Below are 23,905 nucleotides of genomic sequence, written 5' to 3'. Positions count from 1 at the left end.
CATGTGCGTTGTGCAAGTGCAACCCTATACAAAAATGATGAAATTAAAATGAAATTAAAAAGCAAATGGCCGACGACTAGAAATCGACGTCTTGAATTTGCACTAAAAAGAATCCGATTCAATTACATGAAGTATGCGCAATTTATGATCATGATTAGCAAAATAAAGCTGCTAAAGCAATAAATAACTAGAATAACTATATATTTGAGGCAAAAGCCCGTCTAAAGTATCGAAATATAGAAAATACTATCTAACCCAAATAAGCAATTTGCAAAAATAAGAACCGTGCCTTCGACGGACCCACGTCCGTTTTTCATTGAGGTAAGTTCTTTTTACTTATTTTGTTTACATCGTAGCATGCATGGCTTATTGCGAGTGTGTTTTATCGTCCATTTAATTTTATGCGAAATTCTTGGTTTGATGTGGATATTTTTAGAATAACTTATCTGAACCTTTTTATAAATATTCAAAATATTTGCCAATAAACAATAGATGAATATTAAATGTAGAATCGAATTAAATAAGTACTTATTGAAATTATTTCGCACCATCATCGGTCCGTGAACTCTAATGACCTTTAGGTATCTATAGTACACGACAGGTCGAGATGGCAACCGCCCCGCACACCCGCACAGCCCCCGCGCTAACCCGGTGCGGGATAGCGAGGGAGATGTGCGGGTGGGCGCAGCGTCCCCCCCACCTCATACCTGATCGCCATCTCGACCTGTCGCGAACTATACCTACCTAACAGGACGTATGCATCAAAAGTGGTGCAAGTTTTAATTTTGTTTTTAATAATACCTTTCCAGTTGATGTAATGTGAAGAGCGAGTTGGGCGGCAGCCGCCCTGGCACGATGGAGCGGTATGAGCGCGCTGACAAACGGCACAGCAAACACCACAAGGAAAAGCACAAGAAGCGCGCCCACAAGAAGTACAGGAGCCACAGCGGTACCCACGAACAGTCATATGCTACTATTAACTCGGTTAAGCCCCTGGTGGAGTATTCCGACGTGAGTTCGGAGGATCTTTCCGCCCCGGAGGCAGGAGAGATCGAGAGCGAAGCGAGCTCCATAGGCAGGCACATTGCAGATGATCTGGATAGAACCAGAAAGTCGCATTCCATACGAACGTTTCTTGACAACAAGATATCCGTAACTACTACGAGCCGTCGGGCTGCGGAGGAATACGCACTCACCCGTGATTCTTCTTCAGCAGCACGGAAGAGGCGCGCGGAATATGAAGATCCTGTGCCCGAGTTTGAGGATCTCCACTATAAGAAGAAGAAGGAAAAGCGTAAGAAAGAAAAGAAGAAGAAAAAAAAGAAGTCCAAGCATAGGTCTCGGTCTGCCAGCTTGGAAAGTGTTTCCCCAGACGATAATGTCCCAGCTGGTACACCGATGCGGCCAGTTACACCTCAGCGGTACACTCATGTGCCTATCAGTGAATGGGAGAAGGCTTCGTCTCCGCTTAGAAACGGTTCCTGCTCTCCCATATCTCCCACAACTCCTCCGTTGATGAGGCACGACCTGTCACCCCTGCACAGGCCAATGCATAGGGAGCCATCTCTACAAAACCCCATACTACCCTTCTCACCACATAGAGAAAGATCACCAATCGTTAGGTAAGAAACTTTTTATATTATGGTCATTGGTCATCTGTATAATGTTAATGTATTTTTTCTTCAAGGCTGAGATCGTCGTTTTGATTTTGCTCAGACTTAAGACAGGCTTAAAACAAGAATTTACGTAGAGACAAATCTGTCTTATGAGCAAAATCAAAGTATGCTCTATAGATCTCAGCCTAAGTAAAGTCTGAGCAAAGTCATGGTGTGCTTTATAGATTACTAGGTGATGACCGCGACTTCGTCCGCGTGGATTTAGGTTTTTAAAAATCCCATGGGATCTCTTTGATTTTCGGGATAAAAACTAGCCTATGTCCTTCCCCAGGATGCAAGCTATCGCTGTATCAAATATCGTCAAAATTGGTTGAACGGATGGGCCGTGAAAGGCTAGCAGACAAACAGACTTTCGCATTTATAATATTAGTAGGTATGGATTTATTATAGATCTCAGTCTTACAGCCGTACTCAGAGTCGCTAATCGTTACTTAAGATTGAGTTAAAACGAGACAGATTTATGTGAGAGATATAGCTCGGTCTCGTTTTAACTAAACTTAAGTAACGATTAAGCGACTCTGAGTACGGCTGTAAATGGTCTAGTCAGATGCTTTGCTTGCTCAATGTGCCTTGAGCCATATTATGTTCTATAAAAAATGACGTCATATTCCATATAGTGTGATAAATTTTAACAGCCTGTTCAAACTGTCATTTTGTTTCCATGCTCTCAGTATTGATTTGATGAGGTAAGTGATTCCTACTTGTAACATGCATGCCTGATATCATGTAACATCCTAAAGGTTCCCTCTTCAACTTGGCACCCATTCATCATCATCATCATTATCATCATCATCATCATCAACATCATCATCACCACCTATTATTATTAACACTTTTTCATTAACTTTCTTTCTTGTCAGTCTGTTTGTTTGTCTGGCACAAATATTGTCCAATTGATTTTAACTAAGTCCCCAATGAGCTAGAGGCTTGAAAAGAAACTGGAATATGATATATATTTAGGTATTTTGTGTCTTTTTGTGTTTGTATTTATCATTAATCATCTAGTTAGTGTAAGTGGCACTGCCGTTCCAATTAGATGTAAAATAAATAAATAAATAATAATAATGACTAAGCAATATTATTATTATTTAGTATTTTTCTTATTAACTTCTATAGGAAGGATAATTTTCAATTTCTTTCTAATCCATAATTACAAAACGTTACATCTAAATCAGTTCAGATCAACAAAAGTCTGCTTCAAAAGTAGGATCTAACAAAAAATAGCTTGAGTTTTTGTTCTTTATTCATCTATCTCTTCTAAAAGCAAAGATGAAACAAGCTACAGTCTTGTCAGATTTTCTTTTTCAATCAATTAATTGACTCATGTTATCTAGGCGGAGGCAAAAGTCGACGACACCCCATACGCCGCTGGCGCCGCCCTACCATGAAACTGTCACCATCGACTCTGATAACGATGACTATGAGCACAGCCGACGTGACTACTGGCATGAGCCACATCGCATGTCCACTGACATCATGGTTATCTCAGGTAAGCTTCGTAGGACAACGCGCCATGGAGTAGACACGTAAACAACGAGACTATAAGCACATCAGCACAACAACCGCCGCGAGTACTGATACGAGTGCATCGCATATCCGTTGACGTCATTGTTATCTCAGGTGAGCTCCATAAAGCAACGCGCCAAGGAGTAGACAATGCGACTATGAGCACATCAGCACAACAGCAGGCGCGAGTACTGATATGGTGCATCGCATATCCGCTGACGTTATTGGTTATCTCAGATGAGCTCTATAAAGCAACGCGCCAAGAAGTAGACTTAAGGTTCGTACGCACCTGAGCGGCGCGGCGCGGCGCTTCAGTCCGACTGCAGAACGCGTCACCTCAGGCCGCTCGACGGTGCCTACCGCACTACAACTTCAGTACGCGGCACCTCGCGTCACTTGCGCGTCACTTTTATACCCGTTCGCGTACGAGCGCGAAGCGCCGTGCCGCGCCGCTGGGTATGTCGCACTAGCGTCACTGCACTGCGCGTCGCTTCGCTGCGCTTCAAAATATTCTCTCCAGCCGTGCCGCGCGGCAACGCGCGGTGAAGCGCTGTGCAGCGCCGCTCTAGTGCGATATGCGCCATACAAAATGATAGAAATGATATTTTGACGCTCTGTGCCGCGACGTGCAGCTCGCTGAAGCGCCGCGCCGCGCCGCTCAGGTGCGTACGAACCTTTAAGTTAAAAGTAAAATATTTATTTTGAAACAATTTATACGAGTTTGGTAATGAAAGCCCAAAATTTTCCCATTACAAAAGTCTTACTAAAACTTCTTTGTTATTTGACCAGATTCCCCAGTGCACGAAAGTCGGTCGCGCGATTACAGTCCGCGGCGACATCGGCGACGCAGCCCGCGCCGACGTAAAAGTCGCGACCGGGAGAGGCATCGAGATCGCCCGCACCTCAGGTATAACATCCAGTTTCTAAGTCGAGATAACTATACCAAGTGGGATATCATATGAAAGGGCTTTGCTTGTACATTCTAAAACAGATTTTTATGCATAATAGTTTTTGATTTATCTTACAAAATGGCGGAAAAAATACCCGAGTACGAAACCCTCGGTGCGCGAGTCTGACTCGCACTTGGCCGAACAATTTTCGGTTGGTAGTCCGGATAATCGCGAATCCGTATAACTGATGGCCGAATAATCGAGTTTCTACTGTATCATATAATGTCGGTGAGCTAAAAATTGTATGTTATTTTTTGATAAATAATTACGGTGCTAAGTAGCTTATTGACAGATTACAGATAGATTGAACATCGAAATCCAACGCTATACAACACACCTTGTATAGATATAATAGATATTACAAATTATAATAATCTATTAGACTAGTCTATTATAGTTGGGACTAAATTCCGTTACATTGTTCGTTATTCGTTTCAAAGGGTTCTATTATTAGTATCATAGTGTTTTATTATTAGTTTCATAGGGTTTCATTGGATTTCAATATTAGTTTCATAGGGTTTCATTGGATTTCATCATCAGTTTCGTAGGGTTTTATTATTACTTATTAGTTTCATTGTGTTTCAACGTATTTCATTATGAGTTGTATAGTGTTTCATTAGATTTCATTATTAGTTTCATAGGGTTTCCTTACAGTAGTGTCTGTTTCAGATCGCCTAGTCGCAGCTCTCTCAAACGTCGTCGCACGAGGTCAAGAAGCAGGCGACGCTCTTCATCCCCGCCGCGACATCGACAGAGACACGCCGACGCTTCCAGAGACAGGCACAGGTATGAACAACTGAAATAGCCTATAGATAGTATTGCCATAACTTCACGGTACCAATACGGGGTGTTTTCTCCTCCGATGCCCAAAACCCGACATGCGGATTTCAACTACACCATATAACATACATAACCTGTCAAACCGTATCAAAAGTATAAAATAAAAAAATAAAAATTATTGAATCAAATTTTTTAAAATTTGAATTTTTATTTTTTTTGCAGTCATATTTTGAAGTTTATTTTACTTTTACTTTCCGCCGGAGACGCGCCCGCGCCACTCACTTCGAAATACGGGGCAAAACCGGATCATGTATTAATACGGGATGGGATGTTTAAATACGGTGACAGTCCCGTATATACGGGACGTATGGCAACCCTACCTATATAAGTTAAAGAAACCGGACAAGGGTGGGTTGGACTCGCGCACCGAGGGTTCCGTATTTTAAAAGATGTTTGCTTAAATTATTCCCAAATGCAAATATAAGTTTGGAATCGCAAATTTTAATGTGATGCTACATGGTTTTCGAATTTCTCTTTATACTTCTTGCCAAATTTCATGATTTTAGGTCAATGGGAAGTTTTTTAGCTATACAGGCTTGCGCTTGACAGCAATCACTAAATGTACGAGATAATGCAGCCTAAGGTGGAGCTTGAAATAAGCTTGCAGCTCCTGCCTTCCGCCTCAGGAAAGTCCAAAAGTCATTTGTGGGTATGGGACATTACCTTTTATAATAAAATCCCGCAAACTATTTTGGACTTACCTTTGCACAACTTTAAAAATCTATTAAAAAAATGCTCCTGAAAAAAGCATATTACACAATTGAAGATTATCTACATGATAAAAGAGCGTGGATTTGACCTGCAGCTCGTTACAGCAACGCACAAGACTGCAAATACTATTGTATACATGGCATAATCTTGTACCTATATCAAATATTTGAAAAGAGCAACCGCCGAGTTTCTTGCTGGTTCTTCTCGGTAGGAAAGGCATTCCGAACCAGTGGTAGATGCATCCGACTATTCGAAAGTACTTGTAAAAGTTTATTCAAATAAAAAAGTTTTTTATTTTATTTATTTATTATTTACTTGCCAGCCTAGAAGGTGCCCATACACTTTTCTTTTGTAGGTAATAATACTTTGAAGATACTAACAGGGAACTACTAAGCGGAGATAGCCTAGTTTGATCTAGTAGATAGATGGTTTAGACACGTCCGCCTTGGCAGACTAAACTCTTCTCTACAAATCTATAACTACAAAAACGTTTTTCAGGAGTAAACACGAATCACCAAGTCCGCCAACGACGGCTCTACAACGCAAGATCGACTTCAAGGAGAAGATCAGCGATACGAGCCTGTTCGCCGAACTTGTCAAAGACAAACATAAACGTGCCAAGGTAATGCAGCGTATAGTACTACCACGCAGTCTTTCTTGCTCGTTCTTCTTGGTAGGAAAGGCATTCCGAACCAGTGGTAGATGCATCTGACGATTCAAAAATACTTGTAAAAGTTTAATTGGAAAAAAATATTTTTTTAAATTATTTAATTATTTAGTACTAGTGATGCCCGCGTGGATTTTCATTTTTCAAAATCCCTCGGGAACTCTTTGATTTTCCGGGATAAAAAGTAGCCTGTGTTAATCCAGGGTATAATCTATCTCCATTCCAAATTTCATCCAAATCTGTTCAGCCGTTTTTGCGTGATTGAGTAACAAACATCCACACTTTCACATTTATAATATTAGTAGGATATAAGTTACGCCGATGTACAGTCAAAGGCCAAAACTCGTTAAGCACCTAATGATCCATGAGTCCAATATAATAATGCGTTCAGGATTTTGTTGCGGCAACCTCGGTTCTGTAGTGCAACAGCTATGTTTGCTGAGGCGCGGACAGATGGCTTCGATGGCCTAACCAGGTCTAGCTGGTAATGTGTGGTACAGCCTTAAATAATAAACGTTTTTTCTTTCTTTCTTTCTTTCGATGCCATCTGGCGCAAGAAAACAGCATCACTATTGTCCAGAGTCCGAGGAAGCAGCAACGGGATCCTGCGCATGATAGCGGACAAAATGGATAGTCCTCTGATGGGGAAACTCGTGCAGAGGACTAAATTTTAGTTATTAAGTACTATCATAGTGATTAAGTATTTTGTTACTAACTCCTTAGTGTTTAAGTATTAACATAGTTATTAAGTATTTATTGTTACTAACACATAATGGATCAATTGTTGTCCGATTTAATAAATAAATTATTATAATAAATAATGATCAAATTCATTTGCACTGCACGGCGCGCATATCTGTGTGGCGTGGTTGTAGAAAAAAGGTTATAAGTGCGCCTGTTTTTCTGTGCAATCGGAATTGCTACTCGAATACTGAGGCCGACCGTACCTGCGCAGGAGTCTTATTTCTTTCTCATCTTTTTCTTTCTTATCCTTTTTTATTGTAAAATCCCGTGGGAACTCTTTGATTTTCCGGAACAAAAAGGAGCCCATGTCAGTCTTTGGGTATTTTATCCATACAAAAAATCCCCTTGCTCCGTTGAGACATGATTGAAGGACAAACCCACAATAAAAAACCTATAACCCAACAAGCAAACACTGTCGTATTTATAATATGGGTAGTGATGTGTTTTTCTCTGTATATATTAGAAACTACAAGAGATCCTGGAACAAAAGGAGGAGTCGCAAGGCGCGGCGTCTAGCACTGCCTCCATGTCGTTCAATCCTGACACATTCACCATCGACGAGCTGTCAAATGCCACTGTTGACAGTTTGACGCAAGTAAGTGATCTCAGCTTTATATACTTTGATATAAGTTTGAAATTGGTCAAATGAAAACGAAATACCCTTGTATAGTAAGTAGGCAAAAACAAAACATCAGATTTATTTTTGTCAATTTTACAGATGTCCAAAGAAAACGGAGAAAACATTGACTCAAAGCCTGACGTAGTAGACATTCCTATGCCGTTCCCGCCCCAGTCAGATAGCGAGTCTAACCCGGTGCCGGATCCGGTTGAGGTACCTGCGCAACCGGCACTGCCGCCGCCTCCGCCGCCGCCACAAGACCCTCCGCCTGATGAGACCACGTCCACTGCCAACGGAGAGGTCACCGAAATGAATGACATCAACAGCCCAGAGGTAAGCCCCCCGACTGCGAGACAACTCGGTGCCAGAACCTCTGGATCCGGTGGAGTTCTTTCGGATACGAAGTACTACTTCCGGATCTGGGGAACTACTTCCGGATCTGGTGAACTACTTCCGGATCTGGTGAACTACTTCCGGATCTGGTGAACTACTCCCGGATCCAGTAAACTACTTCCGGATCTGGGGAACTACTTCCGGATCTGGTGAACTACTCCCGGATCCAGTAAACTACTTCCGGATCTGGTGAACTATTTTCGGATCCAGTGACCTACTTTCGGATCCGGTAAATTACTTTCCGATCCGGTGCCGCCGCCTCCAAGACCCACCTGAGACCAGACCCAATGCCATCGGAGTAGTCATTAAAGTGACTGACAGCAATAGCTCAGAGGTAAACCAATACAAACAGTCACTTCACACATCAGTCAATGTCTTCTCCGACGATCCAACCCGGCGCCGGAACCGGTTGGACCACCTCCGGCTCTGGCACCGCCGCTACCACCTAATGAGACCACGCTAACTGCCAAGAGGTGACTAAAGTGCATGCAACAGCTCAGAGTCATTCATCAGTCAGACAAACGGCGAGAACGTGGAGTCAAAGCCTTCTGAATTGTCCGGCGAATCCAGTTCAGCGCCGGAACCGTCCGCGGAACGGACCTACAGGTGCACTCCATTCTCTTACACTCCATTTTTTTTTCAAGCAAGCGCTTTCGCTCGGCCTTATTCATTTCATTTATTGAACATCTGTATTGTATCTAAATTTCACTTAGTTTTGAAAAAAATGTTGTTTGTACAATCACCATAACATTTTGTGCTCGCTGTGCTTGCGTGTGTCAGTTATCTAAAACAGAATCCCCCCCTTTATAGCCTCCCCCAAAACCGTCGACCCCACCGCCAGCGGCGCCGTCGCCGACGTTGCCCCCCCTCCCCAAAGTGGGGGGCAGCGTGGTGGACGCCGTGTTCGGGGCCAGCCAGCAGCCGGCGCCGCCCAAGCCGCGCAGTCTGACCAAACTACCCATGCCGCCTAACACACAGGTACTTGTTATTTTGAAAATTACACACGCCCACCCACACACTCCCACTCAAACTCACCCACACACAAACACCCATCACACACGCATTTCTCCATCACACACTCCCCCATCACATACAACCCCATTTCACCCACTCACACACCCACCCACTCGCGCTCCCACACATCCACTCACACAATCACACCCCCATTAACTCACACCCACACACAGTTACACATCTACTCCTACACACACGCAGTGTTAAAATATTTCTAAAGCAAAACTTCTTTAGGTGCGCTTTTGTAGGTTTCCTGTTGGAACTTTAATTTTCCAGGATAAAAAGTATCCTATGTCTTTTCCTGAGATGCAAGTTATCCTGTACCAAATTTTGACAAAATCGGTTAAAAGAATAGACTGTGATATGCTAGCAGACAGACAGACACTTTTTGTATTTACCTGTACTAAAAATGACTAAAACATAATATTTAAAAGTACATGTTACATTTTTACAAAAAATATACGCCGTCCAAATGGTCATTTATGGGCATTGTGCCCAAAACACTGGCGCTATTACCTCGCTGAACGGCAAGGCTCAACCGTTGAGCGAAATAAGCACCAGCTAAAGCTAGCCTGTACTAATAATATTGTATTTTCAGGTTGAAGACTTGAAAACACTCGCGAATGACAGCCCACTCAGCACGCCGTCACCTAGTCCTGTAAAGAAACCGGAAAAGCCAAAGCGAACAGGAATCATGAATTTGCCTATGCCACCTGGTGAGATTGTTTTGCTGAAAATTTTCGTATTTGCCTATCTCAAAAATAAATTATTTCTCAGTGATTATTAAATGGGTCTTCCAAGATACGTACAATCCACGCCCTTTCTTATTTTAGACAGACAGAATTACCACCAATATTAATTTTACCTTTTTTTTCATACCACAGTAATACCGGGTTCTGAAGAGCTAAGCGGCGACGAACTGGACGGGTCGACGCCGCCGCCCGCGCCGCGACCCGCAGTGTCTACTGTGCCGACGCCCATCATCCCGCACTCGCACGCGCCTCAGTATTCACATGTTTTCAGCAATCGGAAAACAAGGGACGCCACGGTAAGTGTGTTTAGAAGAAAAGCTAATTGACGATCAGTGTTTGCAATGCAGTCACTTACCGGATCCGGGAACGCGCTCCGATGATGGGGGGCCCCAAGATGCGCTGGTAAGGTCCAGGGTTGCTGATCTGTTAGGCTAACATGCGCACCACGAGAAAATTTTGTCTACGCATTTACTCGTCTTATTTGTATGAAGAAACACGAGATAATGCGTAGACAAAATTTTCTCGCGGGGCGCATGTTAGGCACTCTGGTCGAAGATTGCTGAATTTCGCGTCTATAATTTCGGTTTTTTTAATGATAGCCGTTAGAGGGCTCGTTTTGTGCGTGTCACGCGTTCTCGCGGAGCGTTCGCGGAATATGTCAACTTCGACTGCCAGCTGTAGTGTTGCCGTTTTAGTAAGCAGCCACATTGGTAAACCCCGACCGATTGTAATAAAAATAAGTCTACTAATTTGGAAAAGACGCTGGTTTGTGCTAAGATTATAAATGCATCAAAAGTACGGAACAAAGTGTATTATACAAAGTGCGGGGCACCCATAGAGCAGAAACAAAGAGGAGATGTTGTATTAAGATTTCCCTATGAAATATCGAGTGACATTTTGCGGGGTGAGGGGTTGTGGAACGCCGCCCACTTCTCAATTTTCCATCTGCGGGTTAGTAGCAAAACTACTCGCTTAGCGACCTAACATCGATATATTGATGTCACTACATAGTTCAGCTATCTCACACTAGATGTCAATAATCTAGAACTATTTTAATAATTACGTATAAAATTACTTACAAATGAAATGTGATACCATTCATAGCATCAGAACGTCTGTCTGAATAACTTTGACACGATAAAACACAACACTTCATCCTTTTGTTCTTAAAAACGCGAAAACACACCGATAATACGAGTCTCAATATATGTGAACCTGACGAACGCAGACAGCATACTAACTAAGGCCCCGCCCACAGTGATGACGTCAGGACCTAGTTGAAAATCACAGTGCACAGTTGCTTAGGCCAACTCCTCTTTGTTTCTGCTCTATGGGGGCACCACACCCCACCCTGCACCACCCCCACCCTCATCATGTCTATCATCATCACCCAAACTTGTCACAGTGTGACTAGTTGGGAAGTGGGAACTCATTAATTTTTTTCCCATCAAGTCACACTGTTACTAATTGCAACCTTTGATCTATTAGAATTTCCAATGAGTACCCTCCAAAAAAATATTCAAAATATCTTCAATGGTCAGAATTGGACTTGTTAGTTTTATTATGATTACAGTTTTATTATAAGTATAGATTACCTAAGAAAAAACCGGCCAAGTGCGAGTCAGGCTCGTGCAATGAGGGTTCCGTACTACAGTCGTATTTTTTCGACATTTTGCATGATAATTCTAAAACTATGATGCATAAAAATAAATAAAAATCTGTTTTAGAATGTACAGGTGAAGACCTCTCATATGATGCCCTACTTGATATAGTTATCTCACTTCGAAAGTTGAAAATACTAATTATTAGTTCATGACCACAATTTAATTTTTTTTGTGTGATCTAACCCTAAATTCACGGTTTTCATATTTTCGCCAAATGTCAGCTACAAGACCTACCTACCTGCCAAATTTCATGATTCTAGGTCAACGGGAAGTACCCCGTAGGTTTCTTGACAGACAGACAGACAGACAACAAAGTGATCCTATAAGGGTTCCGTTTTTCCTTTTGAGGTACGGAACCCTAAAAAGAGAGACCTTATCACTATAGTGATCTCTTCCAGGCAACCCATGCTTAAGAACTTATAGACTTGTATGTAACACAAAAAAATGTTTGCCATCATTTATCTTACAGGCGGGTTCGAAGCTGAAAAGGCCGCGGATATTGAAGCGGCGCGGCTCCAAGGTGGTACCCGTTGCGACGCCCACGCACCACGCCAAGGACTGGGGCGAGAAATGTGTCGATGGCTTCCAGGTAACTGGTGATTAATTAAATAAGGCCTAGCCCTTAGTACCACATACCAATACATATTCGAAAGACGAAAATTGGAGTATAGCAGGGGAGATGAGCTTTCTCTATTCTTATTGGTCCGCATTCGTGCTTTAGTATGTATTTGTTTTTCTCATAGGTAGTGATGAAATATAGTGTGTGCCAAAATATTTTGTTCTTGGGCGGCGTATATTGAATTGCTCGCTACGCTCAGGATTCTATTCTAGAATCCTTCGCTTCCCTCTAAATCCATACTTAATGTTATAAATGCGAAAGTTTGTCTGTCTGTCTGTCTGCTAGCTTTTCACGGCTCAACCGTTCAACCGATTTTGACGAAATTTGGTACAGAGATAGCTTGCATCCCGGGGAAGGACATACTTTTTATCCCGGAAAATTAAAGAGATCCCACAGGATTTTAAAAAACCTATATCCACGCGGACGAAGTCGCGGGCATCAGCTAGTTCAAAATAAAGCCCTCGAGGAACAAAATATTACTTAGTCTCCCTTGAAACACAAATAACTAGGTACTATTTTTCTTAAACTTGTCCGGTGGGCGCGGTTGCTATCCTCCAGTTGTTGTCCATTATCTCTTTCTAGCTGACAAGCTGATGTCCGCGACTTTGTCCGCGTATATTTAGATTTCTAATATCCCGTGGGAAGTCTTTAATTTTCCGAAAAAAAAAACGGCGGAAAGTAATGTACATCGACCTTTAGGAGATAGCAGATATGTAGAGGGTGGTCGCGTTGAGGCCGACAAAATGTCATATAGATATGAGTGACAGAGACAACGCTACACCAAGCCGAAATGTCATTCTAAAGGCTGATGTACATTACTTTCTGCCACGTACTGTACATCTGTGTGCCTAAAGTGTTGTCCTAAATTAAAGTTTTGTTTGTTTTAGGTTATTACGCAAATCGGCGAAGGAACGTACGGCCAAGTGTACAAAGCGCGAGACAAGAACACGGGACAACTCGTGGCGTTAAAGAAAGTAAGATTAGAAAACGAGAAGGAAGGCTTCCCTATTACAGCTGTGAGAGAAATCAAGATCTTGCGGCAGCTCAACCATAAGAATATCGTGAATCTGAGAGAAATTGTCACGGACAAACAGGATGCTTTAGACTTTAGAAAGGTTCGTTTGTTACACACATTACAGATGTATGTATTACATTACGTGGTACACAATACACATATATGTCATCCCTGGGGATACCAGACATGGTCGCTTACTATGGGCCTCATAAGAAAGCTCAGAGTCACTCAGCGGACGATGGAGAGAGCTATACTTGGAGTTTCTCTACGTGATCGAATCAGAAATGAGGAGATTATATTATTATAAACTAGCTGATCCCCGCGACTCCGTACGCGTGGATTTAGGTTTTTAAAAAATCCCGTGGGAACTCTTTGATTTCCCGGGACAAAAGGTAGTCTATGTCACTCTCCAGGCCTTTAACTATACCCACGCAAAAAATCACGTCGATCCGATGCACCGCTGCAACGTGATTGAAGGACAAACCAATAAACCAACAAACACACTTTCGCATTTATAATAAGGGTACTGATTATATTATTATAATACGAACAAACAACAAAAACCGACTCAATGGTGCTTTAGCACCAATGCAACCTCAGTGACGTCTGGATTTCAAACAGGTTGTTCATTAGTATCTAAGAGGTGGCGCTGATTTATTTGGTTCCAAAACCGTGAAAAATTTTGTTCGCTGGACCATATCTTGATTAGATTAGATTATTATTTATTTTCTTTCATGTACATTTACATTAATTGATGGTGGGTGCTTAAAGCTAAATATAAGTAGTACATGAGACCCTGTCAGGGTATTGCGAATACAATTTTAGGTACAATAAAATGATAAATATTAAAGATACAATTTGAATACAATAAGAATAGGATTAAAATTATTAAGTTTGTCTACTTGTCATTCATATCGATGATTCTGTATGATTTATTCTGCAAAAACAAAACTTGCAGTGCTAATGCTGTGTGAACTGGGACTTAATTATGTTTGTTTTGCAGGACAAAGGATCATTCTACCTAGTCTTTGAATATATGGACCATGATTTGATGGGCCTGTTAGAATCTAAGATGGTGGACTTCACCGAGTCACACAATGCCTCAATAATGAGGCAGTTGCTGGACGGCCTCGCCTACTGCCACAAAAAGAATTTCTTGCATCGAGACATCAAGTGCAGTAATATACTGATGAATAATAAGTGAGTGTGTGTATATCGTGGCTATATCTGTTGTACAGTACGCGGCAGAAAACATCATCAGGTTGTACATCGACCTTTAGAATGAGACTTCGGCTTTGTAGAGCGTTGTCTCTGCCACACATACCTATGTGACGTTTTGTCGGTCTCAACGACTGAGACAACGCTCTACAAATCTGCTGTTTACTTCTAAAGGTCGATGTATATTACTTTCTGCTGCGTACTGTACACAGTCTGGAAACTATACTCCGTCCACGGAATGAAGTTAATATAGCGCTCTCTCTACCTAATCCCATACAAAAACAGAGACTACTCTATACTAACTTTATATGGCACAATTTGGCTTGATACAAAAAAATCGCGAAGTTTCCCCAAAATACGTATTTTTTACACGACCATTAGGAGATTTAAACCAAATTTTTTCTACGTCATGATAGCTATCTGCATGCCAATTATCAGCCCGATCCGTCTAGTAGTTTGAGCTGTGCGTCGATAGATCAGTCAGTCAGTCAGTCACCTTTTCTTTTATATATTTAGTGGAGCTGATGTCCGCGACATCATCTGCGAAATCGATTGCAAAAAAAATTCTGTTCCCACAGGGCTTCAGATTTTTCTGGGTTAAACCTATTAAATTACTCTGTGCCAAAAAAAAATACACCAAGATTGATTCAGTTACAGGCAGACTGATTAGTATGAATTTAAATTAATTTCAGAGGGGAGGTGAAACTGGGTGACTTTGGTCTGGCGAGGCTATGGTCCTCTGAAGACCGGGCGCGGCCTTACACGAATAAAGTGATCACCTTGTGGTACCGACCGCCTGAGTTGTTGCTAGGGGAAGAGAGGTATGGACCTGCTGTCGATGTGTGGTCTATGGGCTGCATATTAGGGGAGCTGTTCCTTAAACACCCGCTTTTCCAGGTAACATGTCATTTTATCTTACACATACATCATAATCATCAACCGATAGACGTCCACTGCTAGACATAGATCTCTTGTAGGGACTTCCACACGCCACGCTCTTGCGCCGCCTGAATCCAGCGGCTCCCTGCGACTCGTCTGTCGTCCGTCCACCTAGTGGGGGGGTCTTCGAACGCTGCGTCTTCCGGTGCTAGGTCGCTATTTCAACACCTTGAGAACCCATCGTCTAGCGGTTACACATACAGTCAAATAAAAATAACTCTGATATTAAACGTGTGCAGTGGGTGATTTATTTATAAGTAAAGGCCGATGGTGGGAGTGTCTGTTCCGATCGTATTGGTTCATTAGCTAACTAATGTATCGCGCGCTCTACAAAAGAACAGCACTACCATATTATGCACATATGTAGACACTTTCCTTCGACTGTTTTTGCCCTAGTTCTTGAAGGAATAAAGCAAATCTGAGCCTCAATAGCTCAACGGTTAAAGGAGCGGACAGAAAACCGAAAGGTCGCCGGTTCAAATCCCACCCATTGCACTAATGCCGTACCTACTCCTAGCACAAGCTTTACGCTTAATTGGAGGGGAAAGGGGGATATTAGTCAGCAATTAACTTGGCTAATATTCTTTAAAAAAAACCAAGATTTTTCAAACTATAAATAGTCCTCGACAGGTTGAGATGGCAAACGGGTATGAAGCGGAGGGGGGGAGGACCCAGCACAATCGCGCTCGCCCGCACTGCTTTAGCGGGGGGGTTGTGCGGGTTTGCGGTGCGTTCACTCCCCGATTGCCATTTCAACCTATTGCGTACTATGCATACATTTATTTTATAATTTATCACCAATGTTTCAGGCGAACATAGAGATGATGCAACTTGAAATGATCTCGCGAGTTTGTGGCACGCCCGCGCCCGGCGTTTGGCCCAACGTGGTCAAACTGCCGCTCTGGCACACGCTGCGCCCCAAGCGCTTCCACAAGCGTTGCGTGCGAGAACAGTTCGCCTTCATGCCGCCCACCGCTCTGACGCTGCTCGACCGCATGCTGGAACTCGATCCTGATAAAAGGATCACTGCTGAGGAGGCCTTGAAGAGCGCGTGGTTGAAGAACGTTGTTCCAGAACAGTGAGTCTTATCTTTCATTTACATATCAGTGCTCAGTTTGTGGTTAATCCGGTCACTACATCCCATCGTGCATCGCTCAAGGTCAGCATGTTTTCACTGTGGTGCTCAACTGGTATACTACATCAAGTGCTGTGTGTAAGGTTGTGTGTAGGGTCAATTGCTATCTACTGCTAGGTATTTATAGTACGCGACAGGTTGAGACGGCAATCGGGGTGGAGACGCCCCGCATACCCGCACTGCCCTCGCGCGAATGACGGCGGCCGCCTCATACCCCGATTGCTATCTGGACCTGTCGCGTACTATAGGTGTCATTTGATAGCATTTGACGTCCTCTACAACCTCACAACGGGATCGTAACGTTTTACCCGACATCCTGAATAGATCATACATACTATTTTAACAATAATTGTGCCGGTTCTAAAAGGTTTCTGATTTTAAATCATATTTAAAAAATCAAAATCGGAGCTGTTTCTGAGGACTTCCCGAAGATTGCCTGTTTTACGTCTTTATTGACTCGACTATAATTATTGTATCTTCTTCTTCTTCTTCTTCCTTACCTTATACCACGCTACGTGGGGTCGGCACAACTCGACTATAATTATTGTATCTTCTTTCTTCTTCCGTACCTTATCCCACGCGACGTGCGTTCGGCACAACTCGACTATAATTATTGTATCTTCTTTCTTCTTCCTTACCTTATCCCACGCGACGTGCGTTCGGCACAACTCGACTATAATTATTGTATCTTCTTTCTTCTTCCTTACCTTATCCCACGCGACGTGGGTTCGGCACAACTCGACTATAATTATTTTAATGATTAAAAAATTTCAGAATGCCAGCTCCCGAACTGCCGACGTGGCAAGACTGCCACGAGCTGTGGTCCAAGCAGCGACGTCGACAGCAAAGGGAACAGGAGCAGCAGTCCAAGCCAAAGCCCTACGGTTTCAACCAGGACGACAAGTCGGACGGCTTCAACCAGTCGGACTCGAGTTATAAGAGTGAACCGTACAAATCCGACTTCAAGCCCGCAGAGACTAACCCAGAGACTGTGGGCCAAGTGAAATAGTATTTGGAGATGTATTACTATGGATATTATCAGTGAAATTTGGTGCTTAAGACTCTTTAGTATGATGAAGTATGACCAATGAGATGCAAAAGACCAGACTTTCTTGGGCAGTAGTCTCAATCTGTCATCGTGTACAAAATTGTCAATATGACAGTTTCGTATGACATGACAGCTTGCGACCAAGCAGCGACTGGAGTTGAAAACTCGTTCATTAGATTTAACGTATGTCAACGATATGTATGGGGGAAAACAGCGCCCCTAGCGGTCGATTGTTGAAGCTCTTGTTGAAAATCACCACGCACCAGCTCGCGGTAATGAATTATTTATTATTGAACTTCGAAGATCATGCTTTACTTGATAACTTCATCAAAACTTGACTTTTAGAGCAGTTTACGTTCCCGAAACTGCAGTTTAGCAATAATACAGTTTGGGAGCTGCTCTACATGGAACGCATGTTTTGTGTATTCCCTGAAATGTGGATAGATATATTTCCGAATGGTATGTTAAAATCAAAATGTATCGTTAAATGAATTTAAAATGAACTGGTTTTTTGTATAAAAATTGTTGACCGAACCAAAATTAATTTGTTTAAACCAAAGGAGAGCATGGTGCTACTTACCTATGAGCCTATTAGCCTACACCATGTCTAACTAAATTGTATAATAGAAGCTTTTTTGTATATATAGAGATGTAAATATAATAAAGATTTAGCATAATTGTCGGTGTAAGAACAATAATGTTTATATTATCCGAGAGGAATGTCTCTTGTGTAATAATTTTATTTTTTAGTGAATATAAAGCTAACTTCTTCCAAACATAAGGAGGTTTTACTTACGCCTTTACAGCTCGCGTCACGAAAGTAGAAACATTTTAGTTTTCCTCAGCTGACTTAATAGATAAATAAATCGTAGAAATCTTCTCTGAGAAATGCGTAAGCGACGCGATTTGCACGGCGCTTTAAACCTTCCAGAGTTTTTGTTGAGGCGGTTTTGTTTTTCACTGTTATCATGATTCCATTGTTGGTCAGCGGTAAGAAGGTCCCGTGTGCCGAAAGTTACCGTTAAACTTCCAACTTCAATAAAATCAACAAGTCTGGTTGGCATTTTGGATCTAAATTTTTCCTTCAACCTCAATCATGAAGGTATGAATAGCTACTGAATTGTTACAAATTATCCAGACTATCTGCATTGGTAGTATTACGGGCAATAAACTGAGGTGTGAATACATCACCTGTGGTCAAAGTTTAACGGTAATCGTAATGTAACTTTAACCGCCTGTCATGCAACTGGAACCTGAGTTTTCAACATTCGTGACGCGTTCTGTTAATTGTTATTTATTGCCTATTTTAATTTCAAGAGCATGCAATTTTAATGAATTATTATCAGTATCACAGTGTATAAACCCATACAGTTGTTACTAGCTTCGCGTTTAGTTGCGCCAAAACAATAACCAAGTTATAACTTGGGTTTCGAAATTATTATATTGTCTGACGGCTGAAAATAATGAATTTATTAGCCGATAAGAGGTCCATAAGGTATTTGTGAAAATTGTTATCAATCTAGAAAAAAAACGGCTTCTCTGTTTCTTCTAAATAATATAATAATATAATTTCTATATATAAAAATGAATCGCTGAATGTGTTGCTGATCGCAAATCTCGAGAACAGCTGAACCGATTTCGCTAATTCTTTTTTTATAATATTCCTTGAAGTACGAGGATGGTTCTTACGGAGAGAAAATTTTTAAAAAAATCCTGAAAAAGAATCGACTGTTCAGCGGTACGAAGTTGGCCGGGGCAGCTAGGTTGAAATCTATAGAGCGCACTTTGACTTTGCTTAGACTTAAGTTTTAGTTAAAACGAGATAGACTTATGCCAGTGGTATAGCGCTGTCTCGTTTTAATAGTGTCTTAAGTCTAAGCAAAGTCAAAGTGCGCTCTATGGATCTCAGCTCTAGTGTATAATGAAATCACTCACGACAGTTTTGTTTTCGTGTAATTGTCTAAAAGACCATACAATTTTTCGTTGCTAGGCAACTTATTGACAGATAACAGATAGATTACTGTTAATTTCGGCCGTTAGCAAACCTTGATGCTTGTGCCATTGATGACATAAAGAAGTAACAAATCCATACGAATATTACAAGTGCGCAAGTGTGTCTATCGTCTGTCTGTCTGCTAGCTTTTCACGGTCCATCCGTTCAACCGATTTTGACGAAATTCGGTTCAGAGATAGACAGTATCCCGGGGAAGGACATAGGCTACTTTTAATCCCGGAAAATCAGAGTTCCCACGGGATTTTTAAAAACCAAAATCCACGCGAACGAATTCGCTGACATCATCTATAGTTCATAATATTTTTGTATGGCTGTGCCCACTCTCTATGGTTTGTTACACTGTTCTAAGTTAGTACAATTATTTATTAAATTAAAGGCAATAATTATTTACATACATCACAATAACATAAAATATACTGTATAATAATATAATGTAATATGATTGTTCTGTGATTGTAAATAGACTTATGGAATTGCGGTTTCCTATTTTATTTTAATTTTAATGATTATTATGGTTGACAGATATAAACAAACTATAATATACAAAACTTAGTTTATTTTACCCTAAAGGTATGATTCCGAACCACGCTGCACGCAGCAGCGCTGCCGCAACAGTGCTGTCACCAGCTGTCACAGTCCTGTCGCGGCACTACTGGTCCCCATACAATATCTATAAGCTTATATGACATTAGTACATTCCGAGCTAGGCAGCAATGTAGCTACATTATGGTGGTACATATGGTACATATGTGGTATACGTGGTGACAGCACTGATGCGGCAGCGCTGTTGCGTGTAGCGTGGTTCGGAATCATACCTTAACCCTCTCAACTTTATACAGAAGTGACCTAAGTCACAATTTTACTTTTTTTTTTAAATACCTACCTACCTATCAAATCAAGAATGTTAGCAATTTTCCCCTACCCATTTCCTCAAACAAATCAATTAAAACTTAAATTTTAAAAAACTAATATTTTTTACACAATTAGTGCTGTAGTTTGTTTATATTTATTTTAACAATTTAGTTTTGCTGCAATAAATAAAGTCTTCATTTGTACATAATTATTTATGTAGCGATTTTATTTAAATCACTCGCAAGGGTTTGCATATAAATTGTAGGTACGTGTTTTCGTAAATATTAAATCATTTATTTTTAAGCAATATACATGTATAAATCATTTTTTACTTTGACAGAATATTTAAGTATTTATAACATAAAATGTCATCAACTCGCTAGGATTTCGATTTTAAAATGGCTAATGGATTTTAATGTGGCTAAGTCCTTTGTACACAATCTCTAAACTAAACTAAAATATCACGTCTAAATCTATTGCTATCTCTTTCATAATGTTGCTTGCGGAAAAGAAAAGCACTAGATTTAGACCTGTTAATTTAGTTTAGTTTAGAGATTTTGTACTAGAGAATCGGCCCCATTGTTTACCTACCGAAACTAGACTGATAAAGCTATAGCACTCGTCAGGTCGAGATGGCAATCGGGAAGGGAACGTCCCGCACAGGCCTCGCGCTAACCCGTTGCGGGCAAGCGCGGGTGACATGCGGATGTGCGGGGTGCACTCTCAAACTGTTGCGGGCTATAGTTGCGGTACACGGTCTCTGAATTTTAACTGCAAACTGCCTTATTCCATCATGGTTAGGGATTATTAGGAATTAATAATGCACCAAGTTTTATAAAGTTTTAGGTAAAATGTATTCAAAAACTCAAAGACGATTATTTATGTTACTAAAATGTTTTAACTTCCAAAAATTGTGATAAATTGAATTTTTCGAAATCAAGATTACAAAAATGTATTATTTGCTGGTTTGATACAGTCGGTCGATTTGTAATTTTCACAAAAGTTTCCAGAATTTCTTCCTAATGAGTTGTATAAATATTTTAATCTATTGATAAAAAAAATCAACGTTGAACACAAGATAAATTAAATTAGCTCATTTGTATTATATAGATTTAAGCAATGTTGCCAGATGTAAAATAATCCGGAGTTTAGAATGGCAACACTGTACTTTTTTTCTAACAATTTGTTTTGTATTCCTCGGAAAATGCGTATTACAGTCGACAGATATTGTTCGCGACAGGTCGACATGGCAATCGGGATTTGAGGTGAGTCGTGCAGGGGGGGTTGCCCGGCACTAGTCTGTATCGACCGCGTTTATCGATTTCATAGTCGCTTGTAGTTTTGTGACATTCAAGAAAAATTATTGTTTCAAATAGTTCTAATATCTAATAAATAAAATTGAAGTGTCTGTCTGTAATTTCGAAATAACTACCTCATGTTAAACTCATGGTTATTTGAACTGTACCATAAATAAATCACACGCTTTTAAATTTTTTGTCTGTCTGTCTGTTTGAATTAAGGAGTAATTTTTTTACATCTTTATTACCTGTTATCTCCCAAAGCCACCATGATCCAAACTTTATAGTCGCTGATCGTTCCTCCCTGTGTTGGGGACAATACGCAGATAAACTTTCAGCTTTTATAAAATAGCAAAGGACTGGCACGTGTCTTAGTCCATATCCCTTGTGGCTATGGCACCCCTACCTTGTTGGGGCTGTATAGTACGTGTCCTTAAAAGTGGAAACATACTTCTAAAACGCAACGCGATTCGAAGATACTCATCAAATCAGTTGTTTGATTCTGCCCCACAACCACCTTAACGAGCTGTCATGTTTGAACCGCCATCTATCTTCACTTTCTTGAACACGAATGTGAAGTAGGCTCTACACTCGCGGCGCGAACGGCCGCGAAAGCCCGCGACAACTGCGAATCACGAGTGTAGATGTTGTTCACGCCTTCGCGCTTCACCCCTTTCCCCGATCAGTGTCGGTTTTTTGGTCCGCGACAAAGGGTTTGCGGTGTGCGAACGTGAACGCATCTACACTATATCCATAGTCACGAACAAGACTGAAGATTTCCGAGTGTGGAGGGACACAGTTCACATGTGCGTGTGTAGAGCCGGCTTATGAAATTTTGCCTGCTTTATCTGGCGTTTTATTATAATCTTAAAAAGAAACTCATTCCATTTCGGAGGTCACGTCGCGAGTTAAAAATATGTTTCCGCCTTTATTTTATTTATTGAGACTGAAGAATCATTGTAGTGGTAGTGTAGCCGAACTCTGGATTGTTGCATAGTATGTATTATTATTACAGTTATTGTAAAAATGTACCTAACTTTTTTTAAAAAATAAACTACGATGAATTATGAGTATGACCTTTGTTTTATTATTTAGGCAATACCTAATTCCCGAGGAAATATTGAGATGAGACTGCATATTATGTAGGTATGAGATACGGACGCGCAAGTTTCCTCAAGAGACGTGGAGAGAAGTTGAAACTCAAAAGGGTCTGGCACGCCGCCCTATACCAAAGTAGGTAATCAAAAAGAAGTTTTTAGAGCTTAGGGTAGGTAAGGAAATAAAATACCAATTTCTATATAAAATACGTATATTTTCAATAAAGTGACTACAAAGGAACTGGCTTATATAATCGTAATCAATAACAAATAAGGCACTCTCTTGCCTGTAGTATACATTATAGTCGTCGCAAAGTCTAGCTAGCGCGTGCCAATAAGTCTTATTGCCCCGCGGGCAGCGAGCCTTTGCTACAAGTATAGTTCTATTTATGGCCAAGCTTAAAGTATACCAATAAATAAGCGAACTGTCCGTTCGTCACAAGCTCTCTGGTAACCTCGAATGGTTGCTACGTCCTACGCGTCATAGAAGTTGAAACTACAGTAGTCGCCGATCTCTACAATTTGATATTTCAACCAAACGGATTCTACTTTACAATTTTAGTAAATGCAGGTTATGATTTAAATAGCAGTAGGTAGTCGAATCATCATGGTCGTTCTCGTCAACTATAGTATAGGGCCTTATAAGAAAGCTCAGAGAGAGCTATGCTTGGAGTTTCTCTACGTGATCAAATTAAAAATTAGGAGAACCAAAGTAACCGATATAGCTCACCGGGTTGCGAAGCTGAAGTGGCAATGGGCTGGGTACATAGTTCGAAAAACCGATAGACGTTGTGGTCCCAAGGTGGTTTTTTCATCTTGGTCATATCACCTGGGTGATCAAAGTAGAATCATAATTATAATAACACCAGCGCGGCGTGATCTGCTAACTCAGTGTGACTGAATGATAGACCCAGAACTCATTTGACATTAGTTGGTTCTACATTACTGCTTCATTGAGTGATATTAAAATATTTTTGTAGAAAATCTTCGATGGATTAAAAGTAAATATCAAATGAACTGTGGCGGACGCGCAGACTTCGGGTTTTTCCGCTGCGGTTCGGTTGGTGGTCGGGTTAGGGCGAGACGCAAGTGAGCTCTACACTCTGTACAACAACAATCTCTTCCTTTTCAATC

The 23,905-nt window shown here is 41.2% G+C and overlaps 1 protein-coding gene across 4 annotated transcripts; it reads left to right on the top strand.

Moving 5' to 3' along the window:
• Window positions 1–35: 35 nt before the first annotated feature.
• On the top strand, window positions 36–22,747 carry Cdk12 (Cyclin-dependent kinase 12). Of its 4 annotated transcripts, none has more exons than XM_034976585.2 (18): window positions 36–321; window positions 810–949; window positions 1,214–1,622; window positions 3,011–3,165; window positions 3,972–4,089; window positions 4,802–4,918; window positions 6,182–6,305; window positions 7,558–7,689; window positions 7,813–8,046; window positions 8,917–9,084; window positions 9,719–9,836; window positions 10,005–10,168; window positions 12,006–12,125; window positions 13,043–13,270; window positions 14,174–14,370; window positions 15,081–15,285; window positions 16,137–16,405; window positions 17,237–22,747. In XM_034976585.2, exons 2-18 carry the CDS (start codon window positions 856–858, stop codon window positions 17,469–17,471), a joined length of 3,087 nt encoding a protein of 1,028 aa, XP_034832476.1. In that variant the 5' UTR covers window positions 36–321; window positions 810–855; the 3' UTR covers window positions 17,472–22,747. The 4 variants fall into 4 exon arrangements, with proteins under 4 accessions (XP_034832476.1, XP_069359305.1, XP_034832473.1 ...); XM_069503204.1 differs by having other exon boundaries at window positions 37–321; window positions 1,217–1,622; XM_034976582.2 differs by having other exon boundaries at window positions 37–321; window positions 810–1,622.
• The last annotated feature ends 1,158 nt before the right edge of the window (window positions 22,748–23,905 follow it).

This window comes from Maniola hyperantus, chromosome 15 (assembly GCF_902806685.2).
Source record: "Maniola hyperantus chromosome 15, iAphHyp1.2, whole genome shotgun sequence".
NCBI lineage: Eukaryota > Metazoa > Arthropoda > Insecta > Lepidoptera > Nymphalidae > Maniola > Maniola hyperantus.
The sequence above is the reverse complement of the archived record's forward strand: the minus strand, read 5'-3'. Positions and strand labels throughout refer to the sequence as shown.

Bases quoted from the DNA above. Each gene is read 5' to 3' on its own strand.
- Cdk12 (XM_034976582.2), top strand. From the start codon at position 856: ATGGAGCGGTATGAGCGCGCTGACAAACGGCACAGCAAACACCACAAG. The intron at 4,919-6,181 runs GTATGAACAACT...AACGTTTTTCAG, and splicing joins GCTTCCAGAGACAGGCACAG to GAGTAAACACGAATCACCAA. The intron at 8,047-8,916 runs GTAAGCCCCCCG...CCCCCTTTATAG, and splicing joins ATGACATCAACAGCCCAGAG to CCTCCCCCAAAACCGTCGAC.